Below are 16,564 nucleotides of genomic sequence, written 5' to 3' on the forward strand. Positions count from 1 at the left end.
TTCTGTGACGGACCGTAAACACTTTAGCCTTTCCAAGGCCTCCTTCATCCATCAACGTGCTTTTAGCAGGAGGGATTTGTTTGTGGTTTAAAGTAAATGACGTCCCTCCAACATGTGGTTTCACTCACACATAACTGCTTCCTTACAGTCTTTACGCTTAGAGTGAAGAGTGTTTGTCTGAGACCAGAGATCTAAAATATTTCTTACTGTTGTAGTTCTGTGGGACAATGATTTTGGTCACTAATCGTCAAAGAAAAAGAAAAACAAAACAATGCTAAGCTAATTTAAAATACATAAAGATAAGTCTATCCGTATCTGCATGTACGGGATTTATTTGTTGATTTTATACTGTTTCAGCTTAAATTATATTGTGGTTTTATACTATGCTGTTGTGGTTTTAGTGACCTTGGGTGACCTGAAAAGTGCTGAATTTCAAATAAAATGTATTATTATTATAATTATAATTATAATTATTATTGTTTTTTTCTTTATTAGGAAACTTATTTTATTGGTTGTGTGTTTTATTGTTGCTGCACTGGCTCTCTCATCTGAAGTTCCTAACGGAGGAATAAAGTATATTTTAATTTGTTATAAATAAGTGAAAACATGTGTGCTGTGGTATCTGGCATTGAGTAAACGACATTTCAAAAACAACACCTATTGTTTATTTGCTTTTAATCACCAAGGATTCAGAATTAATCATACACTATTAATATTCTAATAATATAATAGAATAAAATTGATTCCCAGAGGTGAAATTCACTTTTTCAGCAGCAGAATACAAGAGCAGACAGTAGAAATTAAAATGAATATTAACATGAATAATAGTGAAAAAAACAGAACTTATGCTCTATAATTATTATATAAATACACAAAGCAATACATTTGGCACTTCTTTTATTTACTGGCACAAAATGGGATTACGGACATACTTTACTGTCAGCAACATCAAGAATAACACAGATCTGTGAGGGATTATCTTTAATGGGACTTGAGCATAAACAGACTTGTCTTTGATCTAGAACTGTTGAGAACATATGCACAGTTGGATAAATCATCGTAAATCAGGACAAAATGTGTAAAAAAAAATGTTAAGTTAAGGTTTGTGTGAACATTGTGAGGAAACGTTTGGATTAAATGGATCTGACAGTGATTTAGATTAAACGTGTTTACACATTATTCATTGATCCTGATCGACGTAGCTCCAAATGACAGTTGCTGCTGTACAACCTGCAGACACACCCAGACGTCTTTTCTATTTTTATCTCATTACACTGAAGGTGTCTCATTTACACTTCCTGATTGTGGTCACACGATCCACCACCAATGCTGTAATCTTAACTTTTAAACGAGTCTCTCCACGACAGATTTTCATTCAGTCGTTTTTGCCGTACAGCTAATGAGATGCAAACAGAAAGTCGTCCTACTGGCTCTTCTTGATTCCTGCCCTTTGTGTGGCTCACTCCACTGTTGGCTGAGCTTTAAAGGAGCAAAATGTCTCTAAACTAGGCCAACGGAGGGAGTTCAAATGGTAATCTGAGAGGAGACGCAGTCCTAATGAGGTAATAATGCTTTTTAATTAAGGTTTCGTCAACTTTTCACTAACATTGAGGCTTCTGCTTCTCTTCAGCTTGATGGTTTCTCTCTCACCCACACATTTTCCCCTCTCTCTTTTTTGTTTTCTGTCCCTTGCTGTTGTTCAGTGTACAGAGGGGGGAGAAGGGGGCTGGACATGTGGGTTTTTAATCATCCGGCCTGATAAAGCAGTCGTGTTTCCTGTGTAATGTGTGCACAGAGTGGGGGGCTGTGATTGCAGAGGCAAAACCCAGGACTAAAGCTCCTCCTGTAAGCATCCAAAGATGTGTGAGTGCAGGCTGGAGGGAGGGTGTGCAACAGCAACACATCAGCTTTACACCCGTGTTATTAACTGAGACGAAAAAAACCAAACTACGACCTCGAGGAGAGAAGAGGAAGAGTGACGGACTCATTGAGTGACGGCTTCAGCTCGAGAATGGATAACGATGGTAGGAAATCAAACACTTTTGTTTCCACGTTCCGGCTGGCCCTCAAGCCCAAAAGTCGACCCTGTTGTGAGGAGAAGCAACAGAATGGAGTTGACACTGTTGGAAGGACTTCAATGGGGGACAAGAAACTTGGAGCTTCATTTGCAACAGGTAAAAAAAAAACCCAGTAAGATGTCTGAAAGTGGAATATATATTAGTTTAACGCCATAAGCAAAGATGATTTAATGACATTTTCTACATCTGAACCTTTTTCTTAACCATTCACACCAAAACCTCCACAAAGACCAACATAGAAACCAGGAAAGCTGAAATCTGTTGGGTCTCAAATTGAAAAATATCCAAAACTTGGTACATTTGTCACAATTATACAGGAAATGTGTTGACTCAGCACTTAAGGTGGTACATAAACACAGTGGGCGTGAGTCTGCACAGTAGGGTTTGGTGGGAGGAGCCTTGGCAACATGCCCCACCCATTTAGCGTACTGCCATGATGACTTACGCAAGTCCAACTACGCCAATAACACAAGTATCTTTCCCGCTGGAAATTCTACCAATGTCTTGTTCAGATCATAGAGGTTAGAACAAAACCACCATATATTTACACTCTAATATCTAGTTAAATGTCGTCTCTGCTTTTATTCACGACGTAACTGATATTCACAAAGAGAGCTACGCAAGATCCGAGACTGTCAATCATTGTCATTTATGACGTAAAATCGTATTTTTCAACCTCAAATAACTTATTTAAAACAAAGTTCACAGAAAAATGAGCACTTGAACACACAGCAGAGGGAGCTCTAAAAGTAAAAGCTTCACTCCACCGGGGAGTTTGTCCCGTCCATCTTTTAAACAGTCTATGCATAAACCTCAAACGTAGTGTTATTTTACAACTTTTTATGGCCTTTTCCAACAGAAGACATCACACACACACACACACACACACACACACACACACACACACACACACACACACACACACACACACACACACACACACACACACACACACACACACACACACACACACACACACACACACACACACACACACACACACACACACACACACACACGCACACACACAAACAAACACTGATGGCATACCACTACCCACAGGAGACCACTCATTAACCAACCCTACTGGACATTCCAGCACCATCATGTGTGCAAACAGACATTTCCCACCACATGTGGGAGAACTTAGAGCCCAGTATCTCCATAACCCCTGCAGGTGGACTGTATAGTGTAGGAAAAACAGTAACATAACATCTAAATTAGACAAAAATACAGATTCTGCGCTTTAACGTTGATAATATTTTGAGGCAATATTAAAAAATCCTCAATGAATCGTCTTCTCTCCATCCAGATGCCAGATGTGCAGAAGTTCACCATCTGGAAGCACCGCACTTCAAAGAACCACTCAGAGACTGTACAGTCTGTGTTGGTGGTGATGCTACTTTTCAAGGTGTTATCACAGGAAGTCAGCCTCTAGCCATTTCCTGGCAGCACAATGGTACGTGGTTACAACACACGAAAGCAAGCAGAAGAATGTCAATATGTCCTCAAAAGTCTTACAGGGGATTATAAACCATAATGGAATTCAACTCCTTCCATCTGTCAGTGTTCCATGGTGTTGATATTAACTGTAAACGAGGACAGCATTTTGTAAGCAAGAGTTACACAGAAAAAAACACATGAAACCAGGTGATTGTGTCAGTGTTGAAGTAGCTACAATTGGTGCAATGTCTGAAAAGAGAGTGTTAGATGAATTGTGCGAGCAACGTAAGAAGTGGAAGTGGCTCAATTGTTTAAAAACAAAAAAAACAAAACACATTTAACATTGTGGGAGTAACCGTACACCGAAATGTTTTACATGTAAGGTCAAGACGCAAAGCAGAGACACAGACACAGACACTAACTCACACCCAGGTTAAGGTTCGTTTCTGCTCTGGAAAGCTAAAAAAGTCAAGTCAAACATTCCGTATTTGTACATATTTATGTTTTTGATGTCGAATGTTAGTGATGTCGTCAATCAGCCAGAGAACTGTTAGTATTCAAGATGAAACATTACAAATAAATCTAAATCCATGAGTTTTTAAAGTCGTGAAATTTCCCATTGCAAAAAAACTTTGTTTCTAGCTCAATCAATCATATATTGCAGTGTTTCTCAAATGGGGGTACGTGTACCTCTAGGGGTACGCGATGGCACTACAGGGGGTACTTGAGGGAGAGAGAGAAAGAGAGAGAGAGAGAGATAAAATAACAAACACATTTCAGTGTTGGTCCCACACCAGGTCTGAGATGACCGGAAATTATAAAAACTATAGAAATAAATCTATTCAGGAGCCACTAAATCAGTGTTTTTCAACCTTGGTGTCGGGACCTAATGTGGGGTCGTCTGGAGTTTAAATGAGGTCGTCTGAAATTTCAGAGGTTTTTTAAATTTGTATTCTTTTTTTTTAAATTAAAATGACACAATCTTTAACAACTGTATTTCTATCCTTTCACTAAATCTAGTTAAACTCAAATGCAGTAAAAAAAAACAAACCCAAAAACATCTGAGCTCAAACATGATCAAAAACTTATTGTAGGAAAAAAACCCAAAAAATGTTATCACTCGTTCATTCCATCATTATGACCAATAGTTGTTTTTAAATAGTAAATAGTTTTCTAAGCAAAATGTTGTAGTCGGACAAAAGGGGTTACGTGGATTCAGAAATAGGAGAAAGGGGGGACTAGAGCCCAAAAAGTTTGAGAACCACTGATATTTTGCATCAACCATGATTTCCTGATCACAGAAAAGCAATAACACACACATTTCTCTGTTCTTTGTTAGGTGAGAAATTGCATTCAAGGAAAAGTGTGTTTAAAAACCAGATTGCCAGCGTGACTCTGACTCAGTGTTCCAGTGGAGATGCTGGGATCTACACCTGCACTGCTGAGAACCCAGCAGGAGAACTCTCCAGCAGTGCTGTGTTACACGTCAAAGGTTAAAGACTCATAAACAAGCTGACAATGAGCCATAATCATCATTAAATTCACTGCAAATGAGTCGCACTGGTGCCGTAAACCTGACTCAGTGTGTTTACATTGAAGGTGGAACAAAGGCTTTTCCCAAAACCAATGATGACAATGAGCTGCAGACTGAGGTCACATCCAAAGCCGAGTCACGTGACCAGCCGGAATTATCCTCAGCTTCAAAAGTGAGGAGTCAACATGTAACAGAGGTGAACAAAGGTAAAGGAGTAAATCTCACTAAGCCTCACAATCAGTTGTCACAGGAATAATGGATTAAATTCAGATTATTGTCATTATCTGACAACAACAAGGACATCTCTGTTTAATATCACAGTGTAAAGCATTTCAACTGCCTCGTGGTAATCTAACCAAAAATATAAATAAATAATATATAAATAAATGACTAAAATAAAAAATAAAACTGTAAAGAAACAAATAAGAAAAAAAGAGCTCTAACTTTATTATATGAACCAGGAATAGTCGTGTAGATTTAGGCATAATTCCCAGATAATCCGTTACTTTGGCACAATATAAAAATGAAATTGTTTTTAATGCAACTAAATCTTCTGCAGCAGCAACCTCACACACACACACACACACACCCACACACACACACACACACACACACGTCTAATCCAATCCTTTTCCAATAGTGCTGATTTTACCAGATACATTTAAAACAGAAATGTGATCGATCCGAGGGCCACTTTATCAACATTCATGTCAATATTTAAAATAACGACATATCTATGCATCAACACGAGACAGAACAAAGGGTTTGTGGTTTTTTAAATTGTTGTTTTATGTATTTTTGGAGTCATTGTGTGTGATTTTGTTGTTGTTTTGCATATTATTTCTCAATTTGTGGTTGTTTTGTGTGTTTTTTGAGGCGTTTTTGCATCACTTCTGGTTATTTTGTGTATTTATTACCTCATTTCTTGTATTTTTTGTTGTTGTTTTCTATATTTTTTTACTTTTATTTAATTTTGACTGATTGTACATTTGGATTTGACCAAATTTAGAAATCTACAACTGCTCGATGAGTTCCATTACATACAGTACGTAGAAATTTAAATAGTTTTGGAAAACTAGAAAACAAAAATATAAATCCAAACCTGTCCTAGTGTTTTTACAAAACAGATATAAAAGCTTAAATTCTGCTTAGAAAATCTGAACAAAAACAATTCATGTAATATATGAGAAAAGGTTTTAAAACCACTTTTAATTAAATTTGTGTCAGTACAACCAAACTTGACTGCTGCAATATGATTGGCTCCCTCATCACTGAATTCTGCAGGTAATTGAACACACCTGTTAAACTTTGTTAAATCTGCTCACACACCAACTTCCTGCTCGGAGCTCAAATACTTTCCTCCAAAGGTGAAAATGCTGAAGTGAACACGCAGGAAACAGATATTTCATAATTATTGGTTGACGTTGAGTATTTTCTTAGCGTTTGTGTTGAAAGTAAGCTCGCTGTGCTCCTTCAGGACCTCCTGTGGAGCTACTGGATCCACCAGAGCAGGTGGAGGTCCAAGTGGGAGAGAAGGTCCAGCTTCACTGTGAGTTCAGGAGCAGCTCTGTCCCAGTGGTCTGCTGCTGGATATTCAACAGAGACAAGGTAATATCAGACTCATTATTATAAAGATCATATTCATGTTTTTATTTGACTAATATCTGGAATAAAACCACATTTATACATTAGAGATGGTTAATCATCCAAATTTAAAATCGATTATCAATTCAGTTATTAGTCTTCCATTCAGGGTTGGGGTCAATTACATTTTTCAGTTTCAATCATAATTCAATTACAGTGACCAGCATTTTTTCCAATAAAATTACAATTATTTTATATCCTCAAAGTCAATTACAATTAATCACAATTACTGAGCCTGAAATAACCTAATACCCTAAAAGTTAACTTTCCTCTTGTGTTAGCTTTCTGTTAGCATCTCTAATGCTAACAGGTCCTAAATCAGCTGTAAAATACATTAAAAACAAATATCTATCATCTTAATTTATTTCCTATCTATTGGTTACGTTAGGCTTCCTAATCAATGAAAATATGGGTTTTAATATTTTTTGTGTGGGCGTTTAAGCCTTTTTTTTAATGTCAGTATACCCCTAGATTTATAATCATTTATAAATTGTAAAATGTGGGAAAACTTGATGTGAAACACATTTGAATAATTAACTACATATGTATAGAACTGTAACATGGTTCCACAGTTTAGCGTTAAATTGTAATTGTCATGAAAAATGACAAAGTCAATTATCTGAACTCAATTACAATTTAATTATGATTATGACAGCAACAGATTTTTAAAAGTACATTTCCAATTGTAATTGTCAATTACATGAATTATTTGACTGCTCACCTCACCCTATCTTCAATATTGTATAGTGAAATTAAAATGTCCAAGTTAGGACTCGCATACAATTAGTAAAATTGAAATTAAATAGAACGTAGGAAATTTAAGAATTCGGTTCATAATTGTCAATAATAAAAACTGCAATTAATTGATTGATTTTTTTTCCCCCCACTACCCTTATTATGTATTTAGTGTATGCTATGTTTGTTAATGTGTATGTTAGTGGGTGTGGCTATGCTGATATTACTTTCCACTTTTTATTTCACCATTTTTTTAATGTATTTTATTAGAAAGTCATAAATTGGACCACGCGTCCCTCTTATAATTTGTCAGGTGGTTACAGGAAGGCCAAGGACGTCGGTCAACAGTACAAAAACCTACAGCGAGGTGAAGATCTCTCAGGCGTCTCCAGAAGACACGGGTTTATACACCATCATCGTACGAAACCGAACCGGCTCTGCTCAGCACACGATTTCCCTCAGTGTCATCGGTGAGACCTGACTTTTGATGTACCGTGGCCAATGATCAATCAGAAGTACATGCACAAACTATTTCTGGACAAATGTTGGATTGTAAAAGTCAGAAATGCCTTGGATAGTGCAGTTACTCTCCTGAAAAAGAGTGTCTGTAGTTTCTCCCGCTGGACGGATTTTTCTTTGTCTGGTTTCTCTTCATAACTCACCACTGCCAGGAGGTGCACGCAGAGCACAGGAAGCCCTGTAGCCTGTCCTACGTTAAGTCAACATTTTACTTAAAGTAACTAAACCATTGTTTCTGCTGAAAACAAATATTATTTGGCTATGAAGTCGTTGTTTGATTAATCCTATAGTTCAATCTTTGACATTTTAACCAAAGTATTTTAATTTGGTGTTTTTGTCATAAACAATTAAGAGTGACTGCCCTCTATGGGTTAAAACCCAACTATTACAATCAAATGTAACTATTAGCAGAGAATTGTGGTTTTTGAAAAAGCACTAAAATATTGCTAAAAAATGTTTACGCTTTCATGAGGAGGAATTTCAGATGTTTTGATATTAAAATGTGTCGCGAAAGCGCTATGGAAACATTTTCTCAACAAATATACGTCACAGAATGTGACATACATGGTCACGTGAACACTTCTCTCCACGTAAACATGACACGGTACGTGTAGGCGGAAGAGGAGACCCAGACGTTTCTTAGCGTTAGACTTGAATATTACTGCCACGTTAGATGTGAAACAACAAAGGAATAGAGAATGTTCTGAGCCCAAGTCAATGAAATAAGTTACGAGGCTTCTGCCCAAAACAAGCTTCAATAAAAACACGCTCAAAGCGCAATTATAGTTTCTCTGCATTTGGAAATATCACTATTTTGCGTAACTCTGTAATGGAAACCCAGCTATAGACAATAATTTTATTCCACACACTCAGTTAACAGATCTCATCACCTCCTTTGTTCTCCAAGTTTTTTTCTTTGTCATTTTTCATTATCTACCTAAGGCTCTATAAACTATATTGGCTTATATATTTAAACACAAACTCCTTTGTGTCTGTACATCTAAATATAAAAATATTGTCCATCTGAAATCTATTCAGACCGCCCTCATCCACCAGCATCCCCACCGGTGGTCTCAAAGCTATCCACCCAGTCTCTTGTTCTGTCCTGGACGGGTCCCAGCTACGACGGGGGCACGGCTGTGTTGGGTTACATCGTGGAAGTCATTCAGGAGGGTCTGGACAAGGCCGGCAGCTGGACTGAGATAATAGGGCACTGTAAGAACACGTCGTACCACGTTCGCTCGGGCCTGGAGCCTCTGTGCCAGTACCGCTTTCGTGTCAAAGCTTACAACTCTGCAGGAATTAGTGATCCAAGTCAGGAGTCTGACAGCATTAAGATGGCGACTTCAAGTGAGTTTTTGGCAGCATCTTGTGCTTTGTGTGCTTTTGTTGTTGAACGATTGAATATTTGCCATTTGTGTTTGCAGATGGAAAGACAGAGGAGTGCGAGTCCTATGTGACTGTGAGCCTTAACACTAAAAATAAAGTCAGGGACCACTATGATGTCCATGAGAAGCTGGGATTGTAAGCATTACAGTTCTTTGATATGATAAACGGAGATCATATTTGCAGACATTGGTTTGTCAGGTATGTAATAGGTTTGTTTGTTCCCAGTGGAAAGTTTGGTGAGGTGTACCGCTTGACGCACAAAGAGACGGGCCAGGAGTGTGCAGGCAAGTTCTACCGAGGCCGGATGTCTAAGGAGAAAACTGCTGCACGCGAAGAGATCGAACTGATGAACAAACTTCACCACCCCAAAATTGTTCAGTGTGTGGCCGCATACGACACTCGCCCTGAACTGGTCATGGTCATGGAGTAGTAAGTAGAACTACCATAGCTATGTGGTGATGCTTGTATGAGCTCCATGCTCCTCAATGAGCTGCTGTTCACCAGTATTGCAGGTGGGGAGCTCTTTGAACGAATTGTTGATGACAACTTTGAGCACACGGAGCCCACCAGTGCACGCTACATGCAGCAGATCCTGGAGGGAATGCAGTATGTTCACAAGCAGAACATCATCCACCTGGACCTTAAACCAGAGAACATTGTATGTGTGGATACAACTGGTACGCGCATCAAGATCATTGACTTTGGTCTGGCTCGTGAATTAGGTGAGTCACAATATTGGTCAACTGGGAGTTAAATGCCTTTATTCTCCATGTGTTTTCAGCCAATTTGATCCCAAAAAAAGTGTAACACGATCAAAATGTAGTTTAGCATCCAACATATTTTCTTAAAGGTCATTGCAGGAGAACCCGCTGTGATGTGGGCCAAAGATACCAACAGGGGGCTTCTAAATGCCTTTAGGGCTGTGATCCCTGTTACATCATTGCATCTCTTTAAATAGATAACAACCTCCACTCAGTAAAAGGAGCGCAGCATGGGAGGCTAACTCGTGTAGAAAATGCGACGCACTGAATGCAGCTGTGTGATCTATTTACAGATGACTGTAAATAGACGGAAACCAAACAGGTACAAAGCTTTTAAAAATCAATATTTGTTTTTCAGAGGAGGACAAGCCGCTGATGGTGATGCATGGCACGCCGGAGTTTGTGGCCCCGGAGGTGATCAACTACGAGCCTGTGGGTCTGGAAACGGACATGTGGAGCATCGGAGTGATCTGCTACATCTTGTATGTGCTGTTGATGGGTTCAGTTAATGCCGCGGTAGCGTTAATTCTCAGTGGCTGGTTTATTCAGGCAGAGTTTCATGGCAGCAGCTTAGTTACTCTTACAAGGGCCACACAAAGGGTGCCACCGGACTGATGCGCTGAAATGTATGACCCAGTCCCACATAATGCAGCCATCTCGTTTCTCAACTGGGGGTACGTGATGGCTCTACAGAAGGATTTCTCCCTCTATTTAAGAGGGAGAAATAAATTGTCATGTCTCGGTCCAACACCAGGCGTGGTATGACCGGAAATGATTTAAAAACTATAGAAATCTATTCAGGAAGCACTAAATCAGTGGTTTTCCAACCTTGGGGTTGGGACCCCATGTGGGGTCATGTTGAGTTAAAGAGGTCGCCTGAAATTTCTGAAAAAACATTTTTTTACTTTTTTTTTTAAATTAAAATGACACAATCTTAAACTGTATTTCTATACTTTCAATAAATCTATTTCAACTAAAATGCAGTAAAAAAAAACATCTGAGCTCAAACATGATCAGAAACTAATTTCTTTGGGGTCACCAGAAATTTTTAAAATCAAAATGAGGTCATGATTCAAAAAAGGTTGGGAACTTCTGCATTAAATATTAAACACTTATTTACAAAATAAGATTCTTTAAAATGTGTTATCAATGCTCTATAGTTGTTTTCAAAAAGAAAACTTTGTAATCTGACAAAAGGGGGTACGTGGATTCAGAAATAAAAGGGTACTTGAGGTAAATTAGTTTGAGAACCACTGGTGTGAGATGTGCCAATGGTAAGACAAATAAAGCTGGACATGCTCGTCTATGTTCGTTATGTAATTTTTTTAAAATTCAGGGGGTTATCCGCAAATCAATCCCCCAGATCCAGTTAAAAGCCTCCTGTCTGTTTCTCAAAAGTAAAAATTTTCCCAATCGGATAATAAAACGCAAACTGCCACGTGGTCGCATGTTTTTGTAAATTAAGGCTAGAAATCTTTAGAGTTGTCTTTGGTTTAGTCCACTGTTCATAATGTCAAAAACTAATACAATAAATACATACCAATACTCTACAAAAAACAGTGAATTTCTAAGATGCACTCAATATTTTGAAACATTATTGAGAAGATGTGGATGAAGCTACAAATCTCGGTATGACGCCCCCTGCTGTGTAAACTTGACTCACGACCCACTGAGCGAGATGTCTCGCTGTGGTATAGAATGACTGAATGAGGTTTTATGTAAAACTTCAGATGAATCTGTGTTGAAGACGTTCCTAAGGAGAACTTTACCGTTTCCTCTGTAGGCTCAGCGGTGAATCTCCTTTCCAGGGAAACAACGATGCGGAGACGTTTGCCTTTGTGACCGCTGCCCGCTATGAGTTTGACCCAGAAAGTTTTGAGGACATCTCTGAGCAGGCGAAAGACTTCATCAGTTCTTTACTGAAGAAGGACATGAGGTTTGTTTTTTACATGCAACGCTTCCACATCAAGTTCAAGGGGTTGAGTGTTGTTACAATCATTTACATGAATAAAAGGTGCCATAAATGTTTGACTGTCTAAACAAATTCAGCCATTTTCTTCTAAACGTATTAAATGGGTCATAAATGTGTTTCCTTAAAAACACATTTAACCATTTTGAATTTATTTGTGGAGCTAGGCTTCACCGTTTCGAATTTCTGTCTTCAGGTTTTAATGGGCGGGTCAGAAATCATAACCGCGTTACGTAACGAAGTCCTCATTAGCATAAACCCGACCCTGCTGCTGAAGCGTATAAACACATTCTGAGCTTTAGCTTCGGTGGTTTTCAACTCGCTCTCGAGTCCCGGATAGCATCTCTTATGACAGTTTGCAGCTAGCTAACCAGTCAGCTAACCAATCATGTCTCCTACGGAATATTGAACTCTCGCGAATGTTTTGTGTGACGCGCAGGCGCGAAAGCCTCGTCAATGATGTCAGGCCGTCAACACGAACACTTGTCTTTAAACCCATTTCAGCATGGTTCTACGACACGGTCAGTTTTTTGTTTTTTTTTTACTGAGACCAGGAAAGTTTTGGCGCCAATCCTAAAGAAAATGCTGAAACTCACAGTTGGATGTGTCGCTGGTTAACCTGCTGAATACAGTAACGCCTGCGTCAAGCGTTTTGACGGCTTTTCCGCTTTCACAGAAGGTGTAGAGCATGAATTTTACTGGGGTCCTCCATAGGTAATGAAAAGAAAGGGAGTCTGGTTGGAGGCGCTATTTGCTCGCTATGAAGCAAATATGGGGGTCCGTCCAATGACGCTGCTAGCTTCCATTGTTACTGTAGATTGCGTCCTTTTCCATGATTTTGAGACCTAATTTTATATACTTAGCAATTTTTTTTTTTCATCTTTCAAATTTGGCTCAGTTTGTCAATGACGCATGTTTCTGTGATGTGAAACTTATAACACACACTTATTTCTGCTTTACATGGATTTTAAAGACTTTGTATTTCCTTATCCACTTTAACTCTAGTGGTAGGTTGTCATGTAGAGAGGCCCTCAGTCACCCATGGATGGTCTCCTTCACCCCGCTGAGCCGCAGACCCACCAAGTCTCTCAATAAGATGAAGATGAAGCGTTTCCTGGCCAAGCGGAAGTGGAAGGTAATGAAGGAAACATGTTTTCTTTCTGATAAACTGTCTGTTCTCTCATAAAGCTTCCTTCTTTTCTTCAAACTTGTAGAAAACTGGCAAGGCTGTTCTGGCCCTTCAGCGGATGGCTAATCTATCCAGCAGACCCAACTCTCCTGGCAGCTCCTCAGAGGGTGAGACCAACACACTAGCCTTCTGTGTCCCATATAACCACATGCATATACTGTAGAAAATGACTCAGTTTCAGTTTGTCACTTCATGTTTGCCCCGTGTGTGATCAGTGAAGCCCTTGTTTTCCTCTTCATAATCCAGAGCCAGGGTGGAGCCACGAGGCAGAGGAGGCCCTCCAGGCACTGGACAAGCAGCTTCAGATCGAGCCGCGCTTCCTGCAGGCCCTGAAGGATGCCGCCCTCCCCGAAGGAGCAACCGCACAGCTAACGTGCCACGTCAATGGTATGGAGCTGTGATCCACTCTGTAAATGTCACATCACATCCGAGCAGGGCCAAGGAAACTATCTGTCGTGCTTTGAGTGATGACAACATGACACAATAACCCAAACATCAGGATCACTCACTGCTTCCTAAAGTGTTTTAATCCTGCTTGGTGTCCAAATGTTGGCATTTTAAGTGTGTAGAACTGCCCAGGGCTTCATCTTTCTGCTCAATGAGTGCGTACTCTGCAAGCCAATACCACACAATCCCAAAGCCCCAACCTTTGTGGCTGTGATGGAGCGTTACCACCGGGAAGCTTCCTCAGTAGAAGAAATTTCCCATGGGACCAACTGCTCCAGCACTGACTTTTAGTCTTGAGTTTGTATTTCTATATACAAGCTGATTTACAATGGGAACTAAGAAGATATTTAAGTTTTAAACATGCCAGGATGAAGTACTGGCCTGGAGAAATTAATTGCGTCACAAAAATAGCTCACGTTGCGTCTGATAAACCAAAAATGGTTCATTCAGAATAAACCCACTGAGAACTAATAGCTGACTTAAAGTGCCCTACACAAATTCCTTATCAGTAATGTACGGCAAATGTTTTGATGGCACAGTCATATTGAATGACCAGATCAAACACTTCATAATTTCAGAGAATTTTCACAAAATACTTCACAGTAGTAAAGTAAATAATAGGGACGTAACGATTAATCGTAAGGCAGTTAAAAATCGATTCATGGTATCACGATTGACAGCGATACTTTGAAAATTGAATCACAGTACTTTTTTTAAAAAGCAGAGGGCGCTATATATTTATCCCTTCTCTTGTCCAGCAGTGTACGCGGCGGGCGGAATCTGCTACTACTTTCTTTCTGGCCGCCTTCTACTCTTAAACATGTTAATGATTCCTTACCCCTTAAGCACCGAAAGAATATCTGTAATATTACATGAATATCTGTAAAAGTCACGTTTTTCTATTAGCTCTGTCTGCTAGCATAGCATCTCTTCACTGCTAGATTAGCCGCATGCCAACCAACCACTGGGTTACCAGAGCCCTCTGCTGGTCCAAACAAACATCTGACGTAAATTAGTGCAATGACTGTTTTTAAGTCCAATTGTTAAAGCACAAAATACATTTTCAGTTGCACTTTTAAAAAGAAAAAGAACTATTATGCAGTTTTGCATTGTTTACTATAGAACCAGAATTTAAATTAATAGGCTTCGTCTTCATTTGTAGTATTCCTTTCTTTATTTCATTCAAGATTTATTTTTAGTTAAATTACATTGTTTTGAATAGTTTATCAAGGGATTCTTTTGACAATGAAAAATAAAAGGAAAATAATACAGTATTTTCTAATAAATCGTGAATTGAATCGTATCAGGAGTTGAGTGAATCGTTACATCCCTAGTAAATAAGTATAGGAGCATTTAATCGAACAAATGGGATCTTTCTGCTCAATTTAATGAGGTATCTGATTAAAATTACGATAAATGTGTCTGACGTTGTTGACAGTGAAAAATGAACATCAGGAATGAAACAGTCCATCGTCTTACTAACAGTAATATTTGTGTCACCCACAGGTTACCCTCAGCCAGAGGTGAAGTGGCTCCAGAATGAGAAGCCTGTGTACAAGTCAAGCAGAATAACTATGGAGCAGCAGGAAGACGGACTCTGCTCTCTGGTGCTGTCTGATCTGAAGCCTGCTGACTCGGGGGTTTATGTGTGCAGGGCCACAAACGAGCTTGGAGAAGCGACGTGTTCCGCCAAACTCAAAGTGGCACTTTGAAGACATCTGCCTATAGCTACAAATGGACAATGGAGCTGCAATTTTCCTTGTTTTGGAAACTGACTTATCCAGATTTTTACTTTGCTGGTGCAAATTATTCACCAGCACAAAAACAAAAAATCTGTATTTACACTTTTTGAAAGTAAGAATGCCATGTTGTCAGCCTTCACAGCTTCTTATATGTCACGGCGAAGTGTTCGCACTCTGAATTGTTGTGTGCCCAACACCAGTCACTGATGCACCAAGTAATATAATCATGGCTACGCTTATTTATCATAAAAATCACTTTACTGTACATTTTTGCACATTGAAATAAAGTATTTTCAACATGCTTTGAAAAAATCCTGAATCTACATCCAGAAGTTATGAATAGAAAATGGTATTTCAAGTGCTTTAATGTTCTTAAAGTCACACGAAATGATTCCTCAGGCCAATAAACAGCGCTGACAGTATCAATGCTCTGAGCGGGGCTTCCCTCTTAAAGTTTAGAGATACGGACAGTCTTTCACCAGGTCATGTGACTTGAAGAATGCCACGAGAAAGTATCACTGTACAGTAGTCAGTGACCACAGGCTCTGGTATACTCATTGGGCTAAAAGGCGTTTGCTAGTATTTTCAACTCCTGGTCATGGCCGAGGAAAGCAAAATGTTTAAAACTGCTTCTGAGGAGGCTAAAAAGATGCGGCTGAGGCCCGGACACTGCCCTGCCCACGCCGAGTACCAGGGAGTTTAGGGGAGCGCCGGGCCTCCGGAGGAGGGCAGCGGCTGCTCGTCCAGCCCCGCTCAACACCCTAGCCCGACCGACCCAGCCCTTTGAGCCAATCTTTATCCCGAAGTTACACAACGAAAAGACAAGGGAGGCTGGCCCGACTGATTTTTTGTGACAGTGCTGCGCCGCTCGTGGCCACTAGGTTTGTTTGACATAAGTTACTGGTCTAGCGCCCCTAGTGGCCAAAAGTTAGAGTGCCTTTAATATGACCAGAATTTTTTTTTTTTTTTTTAAATTAAAAACATCATGGAAATATCAGTCCTGTGTTGTATTAAAATAAGAGAAAATGTAACATATTAGGACTTTTGCCAATTGCAACTAAAGACAAATATTTAAGTTTTTGATGAAAAATGTTCAACCAATGTAGAAGCTGAG

At 39.4% G+C, this 16,564-nt stretch overlaps 1 protein-coding gene across 2 annotated transcripts; it reads left to right on the top strand.

Moving 5' to 3' along the window:
- Positions 1-1,282: 1,282 nt before the first annotated feature.
- Positions 1,283-15,703, top strand: LOC114481638 (myosin light chain kinase, smooth muscle-like). 2 transcript variants are annotated; one of them, XM_028476608.1, is made up of 17 exons: positions 1,283-1,562; positions 1,704-2,174; positions 3,391-3,537; positions 4,861-5,013; positions 5,121-5,261; positions 6,533-6,663; positions 7,748-7,904; positions 8,992-9,303; positions 9,381-9,477; positions 9,568-9,771; positions 9,847-10,064; positions 10,462-10,585; positions 11,887-12,039; positions 13,078-13,207; positions 13,287-13,368; positions 13,508-13,648; positions 15,215-15,703. In XM_028476608.1, exons 2-17 carry the CDS (start codon positions 2,012-2,014, stop codon positions 15,418-15,420), a joined length of 2,559 nt encoding a protein of 852 aa, XP_028332409.1. In that variant the 5' UTR covers positions 1,283-1,562; positions 1,704-2,011; the 3' UTR covers positions 15,421-15,703. The 2 variants fall into 2 exon arrangements, with proteins under 2 accessions (XP_028332409.1, XP_028332410.1); XM_028476609.1 differs by having other exon boundaries at positions 1,796-2,174.
- The last annotated feature ends 861 nt before the right edge of the window (positions 15,704-16,564 follow it).

The sequence above is a fragment of the Gouania willdenowi genome, chromosome 19 (genome assembly GCF_900634775.1).
Source record: "Gouania willdenowi chromosome 19, fGouWil2.1, whole genome shotgun sequence".
In the NCBI taxonomy this organism is placed as follows: Eukaryota; Metazoa; Chordata; class Actinopteri; order Blenniiformes; family Gobiesocidae; genus Gouania; species Gouania willdenowi.

What these genes read in the sequence shown, in the direction of transcription:
- LOC114481638 (XM_028476608.1), top strand. Translation starts at nt 2,012, where the DNA reads ATGGATAACGATGGTAGGAAATCAAACACTTTTGTTTCCACGTTCCGG. An exon ending in TGGTCTGGCTCGTGAATTAG is followed by an intron (nt 10,065 to 10,461) that starts GTGAGTCACAAT and finishes TTTGTTTTTCAG; the next exon opens with AGGAGGACAAGCCGCTGATG. An exon ending in TTACTGAAGAAGGACATGAG is followed by an intron (nt 12,040 to 13,077) that starts GTTTGTTTTTTA and finishes CTTTAACTCTAG; the next exon opens with TGGTAGGTTGTCATGTAGAG.